This window comes from Emydura macquarii, unplaced genomic scaffold (genome assembly GCF_026122565.2).
Source record: "Emydura macquarii macquarii isolate MOO-44397 ecotype Brisbane River unplaced genomic scaffold, CSIRO-AGI_Emac_v2 contig_2636, whole genome shotgun sequence".
NCBI classification, from domain to species: Eukaryota; Metazoa; Chordata; order Testudines; family Chelidae; genus Emydura; species Emydura macquarii.
In genome coordinates this window covers 20,587,953-20,611,425 of record NW_027132773.1, presented here as the reverse complement: position 1 = coordinate 20,611,425, position 23,473 = coordinate 20,587,953, and the positions used below count along the sequence as shown (strand labels likewise).

At 39.0% G+C, this 23,473-nt stretch overlaps 1 protein-coding gene across 8 annotated transcripts in view; it reads left to right on the top strand.

Moving 5' to 3' along the window:
• The window catches only part of ANKRD26 (ankyrin repeat domain containing 26), a 130,443-nt gene that overhangs the window by 75,980 nt on the left and 30,990 nt on the right, over positions 1-23,473 (top strand). For 7 of the 8 annotated variants that reach the window (XR_010922858.1, XM_067564264.1, XM_067564261.1 and 4 more), the window contains 9 exons: positions 2,764-2,916; positions 7,204-7,379; positions 7,636-7,729; positions 10,146-10,223; positions 14,446-14,580; positions 17,321-17,433; positions 17,907-18,048; positions 21,340-21,630; positions 22,652-22,887. Coding sequence is in view for 7 of the 8 variants with exons in the window: in XM_067564264.1 (XP_067420365.1) it covers positions 2,764-2,916; positions 7,204-7,379; positions 7,636-7,729; positions 10,146-10,223; positions 14,446-14,580; positions 17,321-17,433; positions 17,907-18,048; positions 21,340-21,630; positions 22,652-22,887 (1,418 nt within the window). In the remaining variant the exon portion in view is untranslated. Of the gene's footprint in view, positions 1-2,763; positions 2,917-7,203; positions 7,380-7,635; positions 7,730-10,145; positions 10,224-14,445; positions 14,581-17,320; positions 17,434-17,906; positions 18,049-21,339; positions 21,631-22,651; positions 22,888-23,473 lie in introns of those variants that run through there. The other variant, XM_067564265.1, reaches the window with a different exon arrangement.

Here is a 23,473-nt window from a genome sequence, read left to right as displayed (position 1 = left end):
AACGCTATGCTACACAGACAATTAGTTAATTGCAGGACACAGAAAGGGGTTACACAGATGGTTAACTGCAGGGCACAGAGGGAAGTTAACTGCAAGACAGAAGGATTTTACACAGACACACAGAGATTTCACACAGACAGTTAACTGTAAGACACAAACGGGCAGTTAAACAGACAACGTAGCTGTAAAATACAGACTGATAGTTAACTCCTCACCATACAGACTTAGGAAAACACACAGCGTTACTCGATTCGGCCGGCAAAAACACATTTCGCGCTTGGGGGGAAGACACGGAAGCGGGAGAGTTGGGACCAGGTGATCAGGCTGGTTGCGATGAGGCTCTCAGCGGGGGCTTGGGAAAGACCCCTCTTTATGGACTAAATGGGACATGAAGGGTTAACTGATTGTCCAAGGGATGGGATATGGGCTTCGTGCCAGCACCGGATTGGCCGGGGGACACTTGCAGTTTTCCTGGTTGCTGGGGAGTTTCGTCTCCCATGGTCAGTTACATTCCTTATATATGACGTGAGAGCCAAAGGTGCAGCCGATTCCATGGTTACGTCCTAATAAGGTCAGGTCGTGGGTTGACTGTTAGCACCGAATGGGTGTGGGGGCGAGGGGTGGTCATCTGCAGGAATTGTCCTGCAACATAGGGGAATGCACTTATCTGTTTCTTACTTGGAAAAGTAGTAGCTTGTGGCAAATCCATCTCTGGTTTCCCTTACCCTTGTATTCTACTCAGAAGATTTGAGCAATGACTTCTGAGTTCGGACCATTCAAGGATAAACCACTTACTCTACAAGTGTGGTCTCCTTTCAGTTTTTACCTAGTGGTATTTGTACACCAAGGAGTGGAAAGTAAAACTTTCTAAACAGTTCAGGGATTCCAGATAGCATTAGACTGGAGTGGCATGGAATACGGGGAAATCACAGAGGCAAGAGATTAGAAGAAAGGAAGTGGAAAATAAGTAAGGCAACAGAACAGAGAAGAATATTGGAGGAAACTAAGAGAAGCAAAAGATTAAGAAAAGGAGACTTAACACAAGAGAGTAAACTAGATTTGAACATGAGTGAAAATCAAGTGAAGAATCATTGGGAAGGGTGGACAATTGGTAAGAGACAGTTGGGTGGAGAAAAGGATATGCTGGCAACATGAAATCTAGTCACCTTCAAAACTGAGTTAATTTCAGATACTACAATTGCCCTAATCTTCCGCTGCTGATTATGCTTTTTAGTGACATTTACACATGTTTTTCTCGTCTTTTGCTGTATGAAAGGCCACATAAAAAAAGAGAAAGCAAGTGGCTGACTGGACAGGGAAACAGCAAAAACTAACTATAGCCAAAATGCTGTCAAATGCACAAGACTGAAAATCACTTTTGTGCAGAGGCCAGCACAAGGCTATGTACCTCTGAGGGTCTCATTTAAGCTCTCAGAATTGAAATTTAAGTGATGCATAGGCCTTGTGTTGGCCATCTGCAGAGGGTGGATTATGCCCAAAGTAAACAAACAAGGGTGGAAGGAATTATTTTTTCCTTGTAATCTCTGTTACAGTCTTTTTATGTGCTACTTGTAAGAAGATTAGATACAACATTTTCAGACGGAGTTATGATTTTTAAGTTGGCAGTAGTCTTTCAGACATTTTCTCCTGTCTGTCTTTTTGAAAATAAATCCTGAATGTCAGCAATTTTTAGGTAGATCTCTGGCTTAAGTTTAGTGCTGCTGGGAAATTACTGATACTTTGAAATTCCATTTACTTTTATGCATTATGATTCCAGAAACTCTGAGAAAGTCAGATTCTTTAAGATGCTGAAGTGCTACCTAGTGACTAATTTGTCAAGGCTAGTTTAAAGGAAAAAAAATTAACTCATAGCAGGGCTGTCAGCCATTTTTATCCCGGAGTCTTTATTGTTGGCCTTAAATGCTAATAAGTTAGAATAATAGATTCCATCTGTGGATGCTTAAGAATAACCTGAGCTATCCAGATTTTAAGTACAATATGCCAGTATAGAGAGGGCTGTGTTGTTCTAAATAAGATGGTGGAAAATCAGAGAGGATTTTGATATGACACACACTTTTTTATGGGAGCCTCAACAGGACTTAAAATGTGGGGCTTTTTTCTTTAGTGGAGTGGGAAACCTGGAAGCAACGGATAGTAGAGGGATTGTGAATATGAAGCAGTGACTTATTTTTTGATCACCAAGGAGGTCACTAATAGCTCAGAACACTTGAGCAATCTCATTGTGTCCTGGTAAGGAAGATAATAAAGATTGGTATCTGGTTTAGAAAAGAAATTCTTAAGTACTAAACGTCCCAGTTATACACTCAAACTGTCTTTTATGCCTAAATAGAGAAACGTGTATTCTCGTATATCTTTAAAACAAAAACAAACAAAAAAAACAGACAACAATGAAAACTCTCTGTAAAAGGCCTTTCCTACATCACAGGAATGACCAAGACCTTCTCTTTTTAAATGAACATGAGCAGAAGATACTTGGTATACATCCTAAACAGACTGAAACATTTAACCTCTCAAGAAATGGCAATCTGCCATCAGTGGCACCAGCTGTGCAACTGCCTTGGATTAACAATGGTGGTGGGGGAGGTAGCCTGCAGCTATTTAGGTGCATCACTGGCAGGCATGTTTGTTTACCATTTAATGCTCTCCTGAATGGATCAGTTGAATATATAACCTGACAAATAAAAAAATATATTTTAAATCCTGTTCTGGACCCTTCATACTAACTTGAAAATATTTCACTAGGGTGTCGTAAGACAACTGCAGCAAGAACTTGCTGATGCTCTTAAAAAGCAATCAATGTCAGAAGCTTCACTTGAGGTTACAACACGTTATCGCAATGACCTGGAAGAGGACAAACTACATTTGCAAAAGGAAATAGACAAGATTAAAACCAAGGTATACAAAGTCTATTAATGTCATACAGTAATTAATTTGTAGTTGGTTCATTGATTTTTACAAATAGTGAAAAACATAATATGTTCTGCTTATTTTGAAAATAATATCAAATACAGTTATCTTCATGAATTAATGTAATGTACTTTGTCATAAATGGTAAGATATCATGAAATGTCACAACTCATGAAACTAAATGAAATCTCTCTACGTAGGAGTCAATTTTAAAGATTATGATAGCATGATTCAAATACAAGTATATCTAGTGTCATCATTTGTCACATATAATCAGAAGCTGATTTCTGTTGCTGCTGTTTTACTGGGTTGTTACAACAGTCACTTTGTAGTTAAATGTGTGTACTTTCCTTTGATTTTAATGTTATGAGTGGAGGGAGTCCCTTCTCCTCCAATAGTTACTTTACTTTAACTGTTATGGTTATGCCAAAGTCTTGAAGCAGGGTGGGGAAATGCAAAATTTGGCCTTTTAAAATTTTATTTATTTATTTTTTACATTTAAAGTAATTTGATAGTTTAATTGGATTCTAGTTTATAACATGAGCTTTGCTTCTCTAAGCATTCAAGAAAAATGTTCTGCATGAGGTCAGCCCTCGTTAGCTATAGGTAAAAGTAGTTGTTTCTCGTTACTGTATTTTTCTTCTAAACATTGCAGAAGCGCTAATCTCCTACTTTGGTCTGAATTGGGACTATATATTTTACTGGCAGCAGCAAGAAGATCTATGTGCACTAGAAAGACTAGAGTAGGGCATTTAATGTTGTGAGAATATTAGTGCAGATATGGTGCAAAATTATTATTATTATACTATTATTAACTATTCAATTCAACATGCATTAATTTCTCCTTAATTTATTGAATTTTGGAGCAGTAGCAGCTTGCCAACTAATTAGTTCTGACCTCCTGCAAATAATTGATTTCTGCCCTCCCTGCTCCTGCAACTTATCAGTCCTCTGTTCTTGCTCCATTTCTCCTCTAATAATTCAATTTTCAGCTCCTTCCTACAAAGCATTTCCTCCTCGCTGCCATCCCAAGCATTTTATTCTCTCTCCACCCCTTTTGTTTTTAGGAAAACACTTAGCTCTTCACCCCTCCTTCAAGGACTGAGGCAGGGAGCAGGATCGGGAGCTCTTTACGCTGTGCTTCCACCTCAGGCTGTAGTGATGTGGAATGGGACAGGATTGGAAGCTTGTCTCACATGTAGTTTCAAGTCTCTTTGTCACCTGTCAAGGCTTGGAGGAGTAGTTAAAGCTGGAAGTCAGAAAGAGTTGCATGTTGGTACTAAAATCTAGCTTCTCTCCAGCCAGTTCCAAAGATTTCTTCGGAGGCGAGGAGGACAGGACTACTGGTGGTTGTCCTTTTCTGAGGAACTAAGCTATTCCTTAAACACATGCAGTAACTCTGATTAGCAGCCTTGCCCCAGGAGGCAGGGGAATGTGATTAACTATTTAAAGGAGGGGTTTTTTTGCCATAGAGCCTGAAAACTTGTAGTCTGCATTTGACTTATCTGAAGACTTTGCGTTATCAAAATAGAATTTTTTTAAAATAAGGTCACGGAAAGCAAACTAAAAATATTTATACAATAGTGTTTACAAGATTTAAGTAAAGTGACTTAACATAGAATGCTAAACCTGAAGTAATAGATCAAATTACAGTAAGTGAAAGGTGCAAAATTTTGTCATTCTGATAAAACTTCTTACGTATTATTCTTTGGAAATAATGGAACCTTAATGCAGGTCATTATCAAGTTGCCAGTCAAGCTTTATATAAATCAGATACTGTTAAATCATTCAAATCAGTTTAATCAAAACATTTCTAAAGTTAGAAATTTAAATTGCTTCAACTACTGAAATGTCCATTCAATTTAAAATTGCATTCCCACATAATCCTAAACTAAACCTATTCCTCTTACACACACACACACACACATCACCTATTAACATCAAGCATGCACTTGATGATTCAAAGCTACTTCTCATTTTACTTGTTATTCACCAGTACATATTACAGGTAACTTGTAACCCTAATAATGTTTTACCTCTTATATTAGAAACAATAAGCTCTTCAATTCACACTTCTGTCTATTATCTAAAGCCCATTTTTTGACATCACAAGCCATGTGTTCTGAAAAATTTATAAACTCCATTTGCTGTATTCATTAATTATTTCTTTTTCAGCTATTGTTTCACAGCACCTACAGTTTTTGTTTAGAGTAATGGTGTGAGGAACTAGAGTAACATGTTTCATCATCTGAGCACTTTAAACACTTATTGACATACCTTTTAGTTGCCTAGAAATAATTTTAACTTGTTATTGAGATGCAATGAAATTTAAGTAATTTCCATTCTTTCATAACTGTTGTGCATACCTGATAACAGTTTGACTTAGTTATTCTAAGTCCTTACTTGGACATTTATAAGTCTTTTACTTAACAAATTAACTGGTTTGTAGATAAGTTCTTTAGTTCAGTTCAGAGTCTGACTTCTCCAGTAAAGTAGAAATATTGGATTATTACATATGTTTGTGCAATAAATTATTTTTGTAGTGTTTTCTGCAACGCAGATATTGGCTATCAATTTGTATATTTTATATTTTTTTTAAATATTAACTCATGTAACTCCTTTTTTCTGTCATCATTGCTGCCATCCTCTCACCTCTATACCCTCAATTTGTTTGTTACACCAACATGTTCCGTCTTGTTTCAACTAAGCTCTAGTAAGGACTTTGGGGCAAAGGACATCTCTTTCTGTGGTTATATAGTATTTAGCACAATGGGCCCTGATCCCTTCTGGGCAGTACTGGAATACAAATAATACGATATGAGATCAGTTATAAAGTTGTGCAGTAACTTTAAGATAAGAATGAAAATTTTAAACTAGTTACAATGGGCAAGGAGGCGCAAGTGAAGACATTTAAAGAGTGACATGAGCTGATAGGATGAGGAGAGATCATTTTTGCAGCTGTTTTTTGGACAAATTTGAGAGGAGCAATATAGGACCGTGGAGGTCCATATGGAGGATGTTGCCATAATAATTGAGGAAGGAGATAAGGCTTGGACAAGACTTTCAGACATCTGGACAGAAAGAAAAGAAAATGATCCAGGGATTTATTTAAAAGAAAAATAATCAGTGACAATAATAGATCAAAAACAAAAAGAAATGGTGATTTGTGAGAAATGAAAACTTGTATCTTTTTGTGTCTGAATTAATTTGCAAATGGGGCAGTGTAGGAAGCCGCTGTGGCCTCCCTCAGAGACAGAGCCGGAGAAAGGGCACGAGAGCCCTGATGGGCCCAGCTCACACCCTGCCCCGGAGTCTGCCCGGCAACAAGGGACCCGGGCCGTGATAGGCCCACCCGGCCAGGCCAATTGGCAGCCGCGGGGCGGAGCCCCAACAGGAAGGGGAAGGATAAAAGCCTGGCCCCTGAGCTCAGTAGGGCCCAGATTGCTGCCGGAGGCAGACGTGCTGCCCCGCCAGCAGAGGCCGAGGCCGGAGCCTAACCGCCGCCGACAAACCCCGGCCCCACCTGGGCCCGGGGATTGGATAGGGCCCTCGAGGAGCTGGACAAGGCAACCCGGCCAGGACGACTGGGCCTGCGTCCCCCTCCCCTTCCCCCGTTCCCTAGCCACCCCAGGAGAATTGCTCTCCTGACCCCGCCTGAAGCTGTTGCCTCCTCTGCTCACCCTGCCTAAGGGTTGGAGCAGCTGACTCCTTGTTCGCTCACCCTGCCTGAGGGCCTGAGCGATCTGCCTCTGCTCACCCTGCCTAAGGGTTGGAGCAGCTGACTCCTTGTTCGCTCACCCTGCCTGAGGGCCTGAGCGATCTGCCTCTGCTCACCCTGCCTAAGGGTTGGAGCAGCTGACTCCTTGTTCGCTCACCCTGCCTGAGGGCCTGAGCGATCTGACTCTGTTCACCCCGCCTAGGGGTTGGAGCCACTGACTCTTGGCTCGCCCGCCCTGACCGGGGGCCGGAGCGAGTAACTGCTGCTCACCCTGCCTAAGGGCGGACTAGTAGGACTACTCACTCGCCAAACGCGAGCTATTCCCTGTTTGTAGGAAGCCGCTGTGGCCTCCCGCGGAACCAGAAACGCTTACAGGCAGTCAATTTAAAAGATATTTGAAATATGTTCAAAATTACACCGGAGTGTATTGTGTGTTTGTGTGTGCATGCACACATGTGTATGTATAATAATGATGTTGAATTTTCATCTAAAATTCACCAATCATTTAAATACTTGCACTTCAAAAGTCAGTTACCTTAGGTTTGATTTGTTTAAAGCTGCAAGAATCGGAAGATCAGTATATTCAGTCTGAACGACGTGTTCATGATTTGAAAAATGCATTGGACAGTAAGGAACGAGAAGTGAATGCTTCTTCCCAGAAATTACAAGACCTTCTAATAGCATCATCTGGAACAAATAATGCTATAAAACAACTGGAAGAACATATACAAAGGTAAAAAAAATTACTAACATGTTGAAACCAGATTTTATTTTTAAAATATGGCCAGAAATAAAATGACTGTTTCTAATACACAACTACAAATTACAGAATTAAATACTAAATGCAATTCTAAAATTAGTTTTACATTATGAAATTCATATGTAAATGATTATTTCAAAACTATTTCAAGTTTTGTACTATTGTGGATTTAGAGACTTGTCCAGAAAAGTCATGTTGTTGCATATTAAAAAGTATATTTGCTTTTAAGACTTGAAATTGAAAATGCCAGATTGGAAGCTACAACCAAACAGCAAACAAGTAGAATTGAGATACTTCAGAAGGACCTGCAGGATTCTGCTTCAGTAAGTCAGCCACAGGCTTAGCTTCCTTGTGAGTTTATTGCATCTATGAAGTAAGGCTGGTATTTTCAAAGGAGCCTAAGGGAAATAGATTCTGAAATCTGATGGAGTTATGCTCTTATGAAAATCTCTATCTAATATAGCCAAATACTTGGTTTCTGAGAATTTTCAGATGGCATTACATATATGATTATTATAAAGTTGACATATTAAATTAGTTTCATTATGATATATTTTATTATTGATATGTGAATATTTAAGTCTTTAAATCAGACAAGTTTTCAAACATTCATTAGACATGTATATTGTTAAAAACTATGTAACAAGCTAAACAGAGGAAATTCCTCTTGGATTTTGAGGACAGAATACTTCTGCACTAGTCTGCTCATGCTAAATGACATAATCAGAACATCTGAATAGAATTATATCCCTTGTATTAGATGTTGACTTCTCAGTTTTTACAACTAATGATTGCATTCCTAAAATATTTTTAACATAATATAAATGAAAGAACTCTAAAGATTTAAATATGCAATTAATAAGGATTTAATTAATAAGGATTTTTTTCCTTCTATACACAGGTGTAGAAGGAAAAAATCATTTTTAGGTTGTTAGCTGATATGATTTTTCAATAAGCAGAGGTTGGTTTTGCTGTGTGTAGTTGCATTTCCCTTTGCTTCCTAATACTGTGCTTAGTGATGTACAATAAACAACAAAATTGGATCGCTGTGGTACCATTTGCAAGACCTTTTGTGAGATTTTGACTTTTCAGGTGTCTTTTTATTTAAGATGCATTTTTCTTCTGAGGAGCTAGCTTTTTGTTTAAATAAGGTCCACATCACAGAAATCACCACAACAATTGTCACTAATTGACACCCTTGTACTCCGTGTAATAGAGAGGCCAAGTGTGAATGGGCATAGAGATTGAACTGTCCACTCCACCCCAAACCGGCAAGGCAATGTGGGGAGCATCATTAGTTTTCATCTTTCCCAATTAGCCATGAAAGCCATTGTTTTCAGGTCTAATATATATGCATTTTACTATACAACTCTTCCTCAAAGAGAGACCTTTTGTTTCATAGGCCTTTAACTCCCAGAGTTGGACTGTGTGGAGATTGAGGAGAAATGCTATAAGAAGCAAATTAATCCAAGAGGAATTATTCTTGGTATCCACAGTCTATTTCAATCATGGGAGGAGATTCTATCACTGGAATCAATGGGAAGTAGTTTGGGGGTAGGAAGAGGAATATACTATTAAGCTTTTCTAGGGCATACTGTGGAAGAGGTTTTATATGTAATGAAGTGTCACCATATATCTGCAGTGTAATAACAGGTCTGTATTTAGAGATTAATTGGACGGATCTTAACAGAAGCCCCTTTGTGCTTTTTCGTTATATATGGCAAATAACATAGGATACTTGTATGTTGACTCTGCAGATTCACACTTCTTCTGAGTTCTCTGCTAGATGTTGAACAGCAGTAAGAAGTTGAGGTTATTTAGGCTGTGGACTTCATATAATTTTTGCCTAGAATATTTGGTACTGAGAACAGGATATACATTCTGTCACAACAATTACTGCTTTTTACATAGTTCATAGACTTTTGACACACAGAATCGTTGAGTCAAAATACTCTGAGTGCAAATTATTGTTAATTTGTCATCCTTTCTGGATTGACACTTCTTTTTTAATCTTGTGAGGGCCATCAGGTAAGATTTTCTTTCCATATAGCACAGTTTTTCTTCTTTCTTTTGACTGATTTCAAATACACACCCATTGCTCTGAGCATCTTACAAAAATTAGAAAACACAGTATAAACATTCATTGTATGTACCATAAAAGCTTAAAACCAAACTGCCCACCCAATACAACTCACCCCTTTCACAGTCCCCAAACACCTGAGAAAAATATAAACCATTTCTTTATAAAGGTGAGAGCCATGATGCTTCTGATGTTTCCAAATTCCACTAGCCTATTGGAATTGGAATCCATCAGTGGTTCCTGAACTTGCACCTTATGCATTGTAATTCATTGCATGCTGCTTCTCAAATCAATTAAGATCTCAAATAAAGGTAATATTTGTTGTTTTTAAATTTAGAAAAGAGTGTGGATCTTCATTTAGCAAATGAATGACTTCTCAATTTTATTAGCACATTTTCAGAAGTCCTTTGAAAATCTGTCCCATAATGTCTGGAATTTTAGGGAAAAAAATCAGTTGACATAGACATCAAAACAGATATGACTGGTATGCAATAATACAGAAAGGAAAATATTCTTTGAATATGTGTGACTGCCCTTAGAAATTTTCAAGTTTATTTCTTTTCATCACTTTTGTTGTGCAATTATATATGAACTTGAGTGTGGAAAGTTACAAATGTGGTTGTTTTTTTTTGTTTTTGTTTTTTTGAATACTTATATAGGTTCATAATCGCCTTGAGGACTTGATAACCAGTTTACAAACAGCAAAAATCAATTTAGAAGAACAGCTAACTCAGCAGGTAAACAATTTACATGGCCATTAATTTTTATCTCCTCTGTAAGCTGTCATAAATAATCATAGTTGTGGGGCAGGAATGAAATAACTGGGTTTTTTTGTTTGTTTTTTTTTGTTTGTTTTTTTTGAGAGTTTTGTGTGGTGGGGGGGAAATTGCACAATACTCCGAGGAGTTTTCATTCAAGACCCTATAATAGATCAAGGTGCCTTAGTAAGAATTTATGTATACATTTCCTAAGAGCTATATTATGGTTTTAACAGTTTCTTTTTCTGAAGTGAATGGGTGAGGTTCTGTGGCCTGCAATGTGCAGGAGGTCAGACTAGAATGATCATGATGGTCCCTTCTTACTTGAAAGTCTATGAGGCCCCTCTAAATATGTGATGTTTTCATTAATATGAAAAGTTTCATGCATAATGTGTTTTGTGGCCTTTAGGGAAGAAATGCTTATGTAGTTAAGGCACAGGAGTGGGACTTGGGAAGCATAGGTTCTATTCTTGGCTCATCTGTGGATTGTCATGTCATCTTGCACATGTTAGAACATGCTTCACTTTCTCCATATGTAAAATGGAGATGGTACTTCCATTCCTCATGGCGGTTGAGACCAAAATAATTGCTTATAAAGTATTTGAGAACCTTCAATGACAGGCACACTCTAAGTACAAAATATTTATCATCATTATTTCTTATATAGTTTGGGAGTATGCAAGTTGGAGACTAAGAAAGGCTCAACAAATTATGCCAGTATTTGAAAACAAGATCAGAAGTCTTTTCAGCTAGGAACATGCCAATTAGCATTGAAAGGATTTACAGGTGCTTAAGAAGGGATCAAAATGCAGCATTTTCAATCTTCCTGGCTGCATTCCAAGAGCCTCTAAAAGAGGAAGAAGGCTTCTGAACACAGACTGAGCAAACCTAGGACCAAGTCCAGAAAAAAATACCAACTTATATTCACTCACTCCTTTTCAAAATAGTTTTCTTCCTTATCTATATCCACTTCTGAGGATGGCAAAGTTAGAATCTGTTCCAGATGAACAGAAGGAGGCATATACTCCTTTATTTCTCTCTGAATTGTTTAAGATGATAATTAAAGTGATCTGCCCTACCCAGGAGCCGTCCCTTGCCCTCAGAAAGCTTAGAGGAACAGGGAAGATCCAGTTGAGAATCCAGGACATATTCACAAGTACTTTCCAACTGTGGTTAAAAAGGAGGCAGTCCTCTCATTACATTTTTTTCTGGAAAATACTGTCAGATATGCACAGGAGGACCAATTTCATGCAAATGTCTTGAAGGGGTAACTAATCCATCAGAGAAAAGACCAATAAATGTATCAAAGCTTCACTCAGGAAAAATACTAGGGCCTCAGTGACCTTCAAGCCTCCATGCACTTTACAAGGTCTATCTTTGCCTTGACAAATAACGTGGATGAATCGGTTTGGAATGGAAAAATCAAGTTGGTCTCATGCAAGATCACTTTGGCAGTCTTCAGTTTATTGGACACCCCCATGAACGTCATAAGGTATTTGGACCAAAAAAAAGGATTTTGTACAGTTACCAGGAGATAGCATCTAGGAGCATTTGTTACAGGTCAGGACCTTCACTGTACTATACAAATACAGAACAAAAAGATAGTCTGTGCCCCAAAGAACTTTACATTCAGGTTTAGTTTCTAAGGTTGGCACAACTTTCCATAGGCCACAGGACATAGTTTTCTTTTTTCTGTACTATCCAAACCACCTGAAGAAGATTAAATTACATATTTTGGACTTGAGGCAAGCACTCAAGATCTGTCTCAGTAAAACCTCATCTTTTAAGAAATATAACTCCCACTTTTATGCTCTACTCAGCTATCTGGATGCCACAGAATTAGAAAGTTTTCTATCTCTAAGTGTATCAGGAATTGTTGTGGAAGCCTACAAATAAGGAGGACAATGGCCCAACAAGCTGGCTTTAAAAGCTGCACTTCAAGCCCTCGCTCCTTCTCCATGAGTGACAAACAGCAACACTGCCTTTACTGTCTTGACGAAGCCCACATTGTTGCCCGGTGCTCCATTTGCCGCTCCTTTCCACCACGGACTGGAGAGGCTTGTGAACTCTGACTTTATAAACATCTTATGGAGGAGTCTGTGTGCCTGGATATGCACTCAAGTGGGCACCAACAGCTCCAGTAAGCGATACAAACGACACTGACAAAACCTTCAGACTTTTGACCTCATCAGTATTGGTTCTTGGACCTCCTCACCTGTACACAATGTCCTCTTCCATAGTAGACGACCATCCACCAGAGCATGCTATCAGGGTAAATGGAGATGCTTCACAGCATGGGCATCTTGCCAACACCTTCCACTGTACTCTTTCCATTCCTACCGTCATAGATTACCTTCTTCATTTGCGACTCTTGTGCCTCGCTCACTCCTCCATTCGAGTCCACCTGGCAGCACTCAGTGCCTTCCTCCACCACCCAACCACAATACACTTCCTTGAGCACCTTTCCCTTGGTCTGTAAACTCTCCCCTCCTTGGGAACTTAACATCGTCCTCTCAACCCTCACCAAACCATTACTTCCGCACAATGGATTAGCAAACTGGCAGCCATGATGGCTGACCCACCTTTTATGGTGTTCCACAAAGACAAAGTCTCCCTAAGACTCCATCCTAAGTTTCTCCCTAAAGTGGTTTCTCTGTTCCACCTCAACCAATCCATCCATCTCCCAACCTTTTACTTGAAACCACATGCTTTCCCTAGGGACCACGCACTACATTCACTGGACGTTCTCTGGGCACTGGCCTTCTATTTCCAACTCACCTGCAATTTCTGAGCCTTGCCTCAACTCTTCCTCACCATTGCAGAACACTGCTGAGGCCGAGCTCTTTCCTTCTAGCGTCTCTGAAAGTGGATCTCCCGATGCATCTCTGAATGCTGCGCTCTTTCGCGAATCTCTCTGCCACCGGGCATCTTTGCCCACTCCACACAGGCACAAGACACCACATCCACTTTCTTTGCAGATGTCTCATGGCAGGACATTTGTAGGGAAGCCACATGGTCCTCTATCCATACGTTCACTGCTCACTGTGCCATCGCACTGTCTGCAGTGGCTCTCACTTCTAACGAACCCTTGCTCCCACCTCCATGCTGAGTACTGCTCACTATGTTATCCACTTCTGGAATCCACATAGGGAAAGGTGCTCGAAGAAGAAATGGAGGTTACTTACTGTAACTGGAGGTTCTTGGAGATGTATGGTCCCTATCTGGATTCCATTCGCACCCCCCATCCCCTCTACTGTGGGCTCTTCGCTTGTCATTAAGAGGGACCTGGAAGGGTGTTGACCTGTGCAGCCTCATAAGATTTTCGGCGCATCACATGGCCAACACATGATGCATTGGTGGGTCGATGGACACTACTACTAACAGTTCTGGTTCCAGTGCGTGATGCGCACCCCATGTTTGGAATCCAGATAGGGACCACACATTTCCAAGAACCTCCAGTTATAGTAAGTAACCTTCATTTTCTCTATGCCAGAAAGCAGAGGAATTATTACCATTCAGTCAGTTTACTACAGCTTCATAGTCCATGTACCCAGGCAAAAAATTTGCAAGTTTACAACATGGTCACAGTTTTACCAGGCTGTATAAGTTTGACTTCTTTTGATGCAGCCTTTAGCAGAAGTCTTGTAAGTTGGTGTAGGGTTAACAGGAAATCTGTATATAATATTAAAATTTGTGTGAGAGTGGTTGGAGTGATTGATTTGGCTTTTTTATATATTTGTGCTTCTAATCGTCAGTGCCTGCCTTCTATTAGATCTAGAGAAATTTCACCTGCTGATTTTTCTCTAGATATGTAATACAGCATGCCATTTCTGTCCACTAGTTCTTCAGTGTTGCTGTTAGTTTGCTGTCTTCAGTTAACTTTATCCTGTATATGATCTTCAGCTATGGAAGACTTCATTCTGGAGAATTGAGTTGGAGAGGGCTTGTTTCTTTAATTAATGGCTTTGTTGCTGCCTTCCAGTCATAAGTAACAAGATAGCCCTCTTGATACAGATTGTTGGATGGGCTTCTTAAGGGAAAAATTAACAGATAAAAAGTGAAATTTCTGTAACACAAGACAAGTACTGATAATTAGGGCCTTCATATGTGACTGACTAAAATTTCTATAATTTCCTGCCTGACATAATCTTGACATTTCTTTGTTAAATGTCTTTGTTCTGTGCTAATGCTTCCTCTGTAGGTCCAAAAACAAACTATGCTATCAATGACTGCGAAAGATACACATAATATGTGGGAGGAGGAGTTGAAGTCAAGATCCAAACTTGGAGTTCGTCTGTCTCAACTTGACAGGGAAAAGGCTGAGATGTTGGAACAAGTAAGACAAGAAAATACCTAAATAATTTGTCAGTTTTAAGCTGTACCTGTATTTTAAGTGATTACATTTTCATTTTATGACAGCCTTCTTAGTGTCCTGTGAAATTCATGCTTATGGTGACTTAGGATCTGGGAGGCCAATTGGCAGGTTTATAACGGAAGGCTGAGAGCCTCTTTAAAATCTGGACGATCTTGTCTGTTTGATAGGGTAAAGTGGTATATAATGAGATATGGTATATGATAGTACAGTCAAATTCTCAAAGCTGCAACATATAATCGATCCACAGTCTTGGGTATATGCTCTTTATGTTAGATTGCCAAGAAAGTTGCATAGTTGTGAAGTTCCATAACCATTGGCTTCACTAGTGTGTTTTATGCAGCACTTTTGGAGAGGAACCACAGCAACCCCTTATACGTCCTCAGCTTTCAATTTCACTGTATGCAGTAAGACTGGAGAAACTCCCAGGAATTTTTGATCGCTTTCTCAGCTATACTTTTTAGTTTAATTTATAATAAAAACAAGTTTTCCCTTATTAATACTTTCTGTGCAGATAAATTTATTAAAAATTATTATCTAAAAATGTTCATTTTCCAAAAGTTACTAAACCTTGGAACATCAACCTTGATCCTAACCACAACTCAGAAGATAGCACCTTTATCACGTGTCACAACAGGGGTTCTTGTATTTTCTGACATATACTACTATTTTCTGACATACATATACTGACTCCTTTGTGTTATCAGTTGTCTGATATAAAAATTATTAGAGAGGTTTTATTGTTCTCAGTAAGCATTAAAACATTTCTTCAACAAGACACACTCACTGCTCCAATCTCTACTTTTCCATCTAAACTGGGATAATTCCATTTTAGTCCCTACTTAATATTATCCTTCATTGGGTCACCCTGGACTTGGCTCTGGCCAAAATCTTTCTTTCAGGAAAGAGATTCAAGGACATTTACTAATCTATTTCACTGATCTTAGAACAGCCTTCATCTCAGTGGGATTCTTCTTGAGACTAATGATGCTTATGTCCTCTTCTACATATTCTTTTCATTAATGGTGAGACTGGGTTGAACATGGTCAATCTGCATCGGCTCAGGGTCTGGTAGACTACCCAGAATCTCATAGGACTGAAGGGTCTGGTTCGATTAGAATCGGGGATATGCTTCTTTTCCTGGCTGTCGGCCATTAGACGGCCATCAGTACTGATGCACAAATCAGAGCTCCTCGGCGCCTCTAATTCTTCTTTAATAGAATCACTGAGTCCTTATCAGAAGTGGTGTCATTATGCAGCCTTGTTCCAGCAGATATGGGCTGCGAGGCATCGAAACTCAGCTGAGTGTCTGGTAGCGATCCAGGACCTCTGCTGGACTGCAGGGAGCGCAACCTCTGTAGTGTGCTCTCTGTTAGGGTTGTCAAAGATACCTTCCATTGCCTCAAACAGTTTGCGAAGAAGGCTAGATTCCTCCAATAGTGGAGAAACCCATGCCAGGACCTCACCAGTAAGCAGGCTAATCACGAATCCTACTCAGGAGCAGTCTGTGGGGTATGATAGAGGTTACAAACTTGTCTGGTAGGGAAACATCAGGCTCACAGATAGTAGATATGAGAGTAGAGGGGACTGTAGCCACTGCCTGGGTTTGTACCTGGGCCTGGAGAAGGGCATTCCAGTTCTGTAGTGCAGCAGCTTGAGCCTGCATTTCATGATTTCAAAATTTCAGCCCTCATCTTCAAAAGCTTCCATGGGATTGACCCATGTTATCTAAGGCACAATCATTCTACATGATCATGACCTCCCCCAACAGATGTATCACACCTGAAAATGTCAACCATGAGTAAGATTAAAGTCACAAATGCTAAGCTGAGCCCACAAGCAGGGTGTGTAAATTCCTAGAGAGGACCGACAATTTCTTATTCCATTCTAGCTAAGTGACTATGAACTTATATTGAGAAACCTTATTTATTTAAGTGTTTTGCTCCTTGCAGGGGCAAAGGATGTTTAGCAGGGGTCATAGCAGCTTTTTGATCCAAACAGGAATCTACTTTGGTGCTAGAGATCTTCCAGAAAGCAACATAGTGCTCAGTACACACTTGTTCACAAGGCATTACCATTTTAATGGAAGGGACTCTATCTGTGAAAATCTTCTCTACTCTGGAAAGCCCACACATAATCATGATTTGGGGCTGATGGTCTTGATCTCTTGCTACTGCAGGGGGTGCCAAAATTCCATTGTGTCAATTTGGTCCCATTCCATGAGTGAGAACAGAGAAGAAAGCAGCCTATTAATTTCAGTCCATAGTGGAGGAATGCAGGACAAAATGTAATTTTTCGATAAAAGATGAAATATACTTTCTACATGTGGAAGAATAGCAGCTAATGAAAACCCTAGAATTTCAGTATGAGATAATTAGAGATGCAGAGACTTAATATGTATGTGGACAGCACCTATCACAATGTGAGCATCACTGAAATAAATAATATTTAATAATGAATAGTGAATTTAATAAGATTAACAAGACTTAACATCAGTTGTATCTGCTTCCTAATTGGTCATGAATTTATGTTTAATAGAGTTTTATATTAAAACATCAAAATTTTAAAACAAAGATGTATTCTGGCTTCTCTGTAAGGAATGTGAAGTTGTGCTTTCTGTATGTACCATATCTAGTAAATGAAAACTTCCATTAAGTAATCTATATGTAGTAACGTGTATTTGTATATTTTTTCATTTTAAAAGTTCGAGAGTGAAAGGAAAAAAGTAAAGAAGCTAGTAGAGTTAAAACGATCAGTGGAAGTCCGACTGGATCAAGAAATGAAGAGAAACAGTGAATTACAAAAAGAATGTAATGGGTACAGTTTTTTTCAGTAACTTTCAAGAAAATAGCAAGTAAACTAAAACTTGACTTTGTTTTGTTTCCAAAGTTAAACTTAAACTGAAAATATTTTGACATTAGCATGTACAAACTAATTAATCCACAACTGACCTCACAAATTGCTTGTATAATGCCAAATTTTTAATGTTGTTCGCTTTTATTGTTGAGCACCTGATGCAAAGTGCAGTGAACTGGTATACTAAGCCAGGCTGCAATGCAACTTTTTGGGCAGGGAAGGAAGAAAGGTCCTTGTTCTTCACATGTACACATACAGACATTCTCAAAGGGGCAGCCAGAAGTTTGCCCTTACAATGATTTCTGAGACTGAGAGGATGATTCCTCAGATTTATGCCTATCAAACATACTAAAATTGGGTTTGACGGGCTTGGCTGTGGTCTCTAAAAATACATAAACAAATCTGATTGTTTTTCCACTATACTTACTATGCAGAATGAAGAAACTTCTAAAAACAACTAAGAAGAAACTAAAAGAATATGAGAATGGAGAGAGTGTATCCCAATTTAGTTTCCAGGGAGAACTGAAGAACAGATATTCTGAAATGGACAGTGAAGTTAGTAGATTAAGGACAAAGGTAAGTTCTTTTATTTGAAATGCACGTCATTCATTCTTCATATATTCCTTTCAGAATTGCTAAATATGTGGTGGCTTCATTTGGAATGGGATTTTTGTTGTTCTGGTTAAAGATTTTTTTAAAAATACCCATTCTCAATGCCTCATCTGAAGGGTCGCATGAGATCCTAATGCATCTCACAGGCTCTAAAGCACTCAGGAGGGGGATGAGAACACCCAGTGAGATAAATGGACTGGTTCACACACTTCCAAGCTATTGTTTCAGGTTGTAGTCATCTCAATGGGATGGTCTCATTCTGCTGAGATGATCACATTGAGATGAATGGACCTCTTCACATCTTTCAAAGACTCCTGTACTGAAGATAGATGTGTAGAGAAGCCCTTTTCCTCCATCATCTCTCTCTCCTTCCTGCTTAAAGGACAATGCTTTTAAGTATTCTAAAATCCCCATACTTGCATAGATTTTCTTGAAATGTGCATTGCCTTATGGGAGTAGAGTGTAGTATTAGTGTTCCACATTTGGAATCTTTTGAAACAGTAGTTCCAGAGATATAAGTCCAGAAAAAGGTAACACTTTTCAAAAAGTTTACTAGGTGGGATTTTGTTGTGCAGAGCCAGAGATCAAACTATTGCTGTGATGCGGCTCAAAATGGTCTCAATCAATCAATGGTTACCCCCGGTAGTGCACAACACCCATTAGGTCTTTGGGGGAATTTAAGAAAGTGTTCATTTCTTCACTTGTGTAGATGAGACAGTCTGGAAGGATTACCATGTGCATGCCCCAATAAAGAAGAAACCATGAGAGGGTTTCTACACAACCACTTTATGCTTGTCTGAGTAGTTTGAGGGAATGTGCTGATGCCATTGCCCCAGTGAACAGCCCTCCACTGATGTTTCTAGTCCTAACCTTTGTGTACCTGTGCAATAAATATCTAATAACTCACATTGCTTGCTGAAAATCGTTTGTAATAATATCATATGTTCATGTTTTATGTGGAGTTTTATGGTGAACACAGTAGAATAGTCAGCAGCTGATTTAAGCAAAATGTTTGTTATTTTGGGTGGGGAGGAGCCAAAGACAGAGGACTTGGGGGTGGTGAGGAGGACAGGGACAAGGAGAGGGATTGAAGTTGCAGAGGGGGTGGGCAGTAAAGTTGGGTGGTAGGCGAGCCTTGCATTGGTTGATTACAGATTTTCTCATTTTACTAGCCTCTGGGGAGGCAAAGGCAAGTGGCTACTTCCTGATCTAGGAGCAGATTAATGTGGTGTTTCCTAAGACACATAGTGCAGAGGTACAGAACAGACAGCACAGGTCCCTTGACCATTAAGGGAAAAGAAATATGTGCCCTGCCAAGGTTGCCAGCATGTGGATTATGGGTGATTCCTGGTCCACAAAGTTGTAGAATTGTGTGTCCAACTATGGAGTACACCATGATATGAGGATTGCTGACAGGCTGATTTGACTCAGAATGCAAATTGCAGGACAGGATATGAACAACTGTGTGTGTGACTACCAACTCCTATCAATAATGTATCTTTTCTTATTATAAAAAACCTAGGAAAGTCATTGGCAAAAAACTGTGTTAGTCCAGAGTTAAGCTTTGCTTGGTGATATGTCGTCCCCTTGCAGAATGTTAAGTTGAGCAAAACTCAAATTTCTGAAAACCAGGAAATGCACAGTTAAGCCCATGCAACCTTTCTCTGCCCTCTTTCAGCAATGCCCAATACACCCCATGAACACATTTATCTTTACTCTGAAAACCCATAGTTGCTGAAATGTACGAGCTGGTGATCACTTCTTTTACAACTCTTTCACTCTCACCCACATGATTTTCATCTAACACTATTTAAAAAAAAAACTTCCTCAGAAAGAATACCACATGTGCAATTTAAGAACTTCATAGCCTTTTACAACTCCCTTGTGCTTAATCACTGGATACAGTCTCAACCATCACTTTCACTTAAACATAATTAAAGCATTAGAATCCTCTTATATTGGACCTCACTGCTGTCCGTGTCCTTTGTAATAAAAGCCCTATGCCCTCCACCATTTAGTATAGGTACACCTAACACTGACTGCATGCAAATAGTTCCCATTGGCTGCTGCCATCTCCAAAGGAGCAGAGCAAAGGTGGTGTGGGCAACCTTTTCTTTACACTCTTAATAGTATTAGGTGGAATTCTGTGAATGAGAGTGAATGAGTTGTAAAAGGAGGTGAAGAGCTTGTACGTTTCAGCGACTGGGAGGTGGCAGAGTAAAGGAATGTGTGTTAATGAGATGTATTGGAGCATTGCTGAAAGAGGGCAGAGTTAAGATTACATGGCAAACCTTAACTGCATTTCCTGGTTTTCAGAAGTTTTGAGTTTTGCTCAACTCCATATTCTGGAGACGACATACACCAACCTTAACTCTGCATTAATATAGGTTTTTGCCACTGAATAGACTCGGCTTTGTTCTAGACCATCTTCTTGAGTCTTGTCACATGTTAGGGCTCTGATGCCCTCCTGCCTTTTAGGGATTCTACCATCATATCTTAGGTCAGCAGGCAAGGAGGTAGGCCTGTAGGGTATGGAACTTATTGCCCCTTGACATCCATCTCAGCCCATCCTGCCCTATTGTTAAACACCTGAAACTGTGTCCTAGAAGGAGCTTTTATTATCCCTGACTGGCTTATATTTAGAAACATTTCCACTCTTTCTAGGTAGGGCTTAACTTACTACAGTCCGTTCCCCTCATTTTATGAGTTTAACTTTGTTGTTAGTGCACTATATTTTAGAAATTAAGTAACTTTTTAATCATGTATTTAATGCTTTGAGTGCCTTCACGTCAGGGCATTTTTATAAATAATATTAGTAGTATTTGTATAACTTTGTTGCACTTAAACGTAAGAATTATATTTGAACAGCAAGGAAGAGGATTTATATATATTCCCTTCCTTGCTTACCTTTGAGCATGTGAATAGTCCCATGACTTCATTGGGACTACTCGTGCATTTAAAGCCAAAAGCATGGGTAAAGTGCTTGTGGGTTTGAGGCCTAAATGATTTTGTTTTTTATAGTATTTCTGTAAACTAGTGTACATAGGTTGAAAAAGAAGAGGACTTAAACTGTCCTATGAAAAATAATTAAAAGATATGCTTTTACTAAGTTTAGAATGATTTATATTCATTTTAAATATAAATTTACTAACTTGTAAAATAATCTTGATTTTTTTTCACTGATTTTCATTGAATTTATAGAAATTTTGAACTCCCTGTTTGATAATTGAGTTTAAGCTTTTTAAATGTTTACAGATAGATGAACTTTCCAAAAAGCTGGATATAGAATCAAAAAAATCTACACAGTTAGAATCTGCAAATCGTGATCTGCGAGAACAGCTGTCTTCTATGAAGATGCTGCATAAGAATCATGAAAAGCTGGAGAAGAGCAAATGGCAGCTGGAAGAAGAAGTAGCTAACCTCAAACGTCACGTAGAGACTAATATGATGGACCACAGTCAAATAGAACAGTATAAAAGAGAGATTGAAGAACGAGCTAGACAAGAAATAAGACAAAAACTAGAAGAAGTCAATCTGTTTTTGCAGGTTAATTTATTTACTACTTACTATATGCTGTAAATTGGTACTTAAGTTTTATGTTTCGTATTCATTTCCAGGTTGAAATGTATATTTTAGGTGCTTTATTTTCATCATAAAAGTTACATATATAGTATTTCCATATGTTTCTGGTTTGGTAGTTAGGGAACCAAAGATACAAAAGAAGGAAGAAAAAAATACAAAGAAAAGTAAAATTGAGCACAATCTCTTTACAGTAGTGCCTGCAGGTCATTCTGTCACAAAACATGCCCCAAACTGACTTTCCCTCATGACTAATCTTTTACCATGCAGAGAATGCCCAGCTTGCCTTACTCTTAGAGGGCTAGTATCCTACCATGCTGACCAAAGTAGCTTTTGTTTCCTGTATTTATTTTGCAGAGCTACACTGACTTTCCCTCCTCCCCTCTGCTTTGGATTTCAGTTCATGAGCTTCTGTAGGTAGAGATGAGTTGATAGAGGCTGGATTATTTATATCCTTGGCCAGTAGATTGCTGTGCTCAAATGATACATGTCTACCACCTCCTGTGCCCCATTACTCTCCCTCCCCCACCCTCCATGGTCATTACCACACAAAGTTCCATGGTCATGTTAATTCCTACAGTGTGGTTCTGAAAACAGTATGTTCAGGGAACAAAATTTACCAAGTAACCTCCTTTTTTTGACTCCATGTTATTATTTCAATGCTGGAAGTATTATCTGCATGTGTATAGATCACATGGAATTCTGGCTCCAGCAGGAGGATCGGTTTCAATTACACTATTGTCCTATAAAGCTGAAAATTGTGTACTGCTAACTTTAATGTAACAGATCCTTAATAAGGGACAGTTTCTTTCTCAGCTGAAGTCTTTCTATTGTGTAGTGACTTTAAGTGACTCACTGTATTGTTGATGGCACTAAGGAAGAGTAGTTCCCTAACTGAATAAGATAGTGTACTTGTATCGAATATTGGAAACTGATGGGAAAAATTCCTCTTTCTTCCAATTTATTAAAGTTGTATTATTTGCTTTAGACACAGGCAGCCTCCCAAGAGACATTAGAACAAATAAGAACTACTAATAATGCTTCACTAAGAAACCAACTGGAGCACAGAATTAGAGATCTGGAATCTGAACTGGCTAGAATAAAAAACACACAAGAAGACAGTGTCTTTCAAAAACAGTCTACGCAGACAGAACTGGAAAGATACAAAGAACTTTATTTGGAAGAATTAAAAATTAGAAAATCCCTAGCAAGTAAACTGGATAGGTAAGTCAAAACACTTATTTTAAAACAAATGATGAAATATTATTTTTTCCTTCATTAACTTACCTGCTCTTGGAATGAGGGATTTTAGGAGGAATCTGTGGCTGCAGTAGACTTTCAGCCTTCCAGTTAGTTGTGAGTAACATGAATTCCTTTCAATATTCTATAAGTAGCAGAATTATCATTCATTTGTATAGAGTGTATTATAAAATTATTTTGATTGTAACAGGCATGTCTTCTGGCTGGTCTGTAGTAATCTTCTCTACTTACAGTAAGCAAAAGAAATTGCAGTTCTTTGAGTAGCGTTCCTTAGGGTGCCCCACTTCAGGTGCGCTTGCACCCCATGTGTCTTTGATTGGAGAATTTCACTAGCAGCCTCCATTTGGCCAGCACATGCATTGCTGCTCTCCTCATGCTCCACACTGAGGCTATATCAGGCTGCTCACACAAACTTTCCTCAGTTCCTTCTCAACTGCCTCAGCCTGAGATGAAGCTTAGCGTGTCCACATTGTGCCTGTCTCGGCTGCCTGCTGAGTTCATTCTACTGAGTTTATTTAGCTTAGTTAATTTGTTAGTAGTAGTAAAGTAG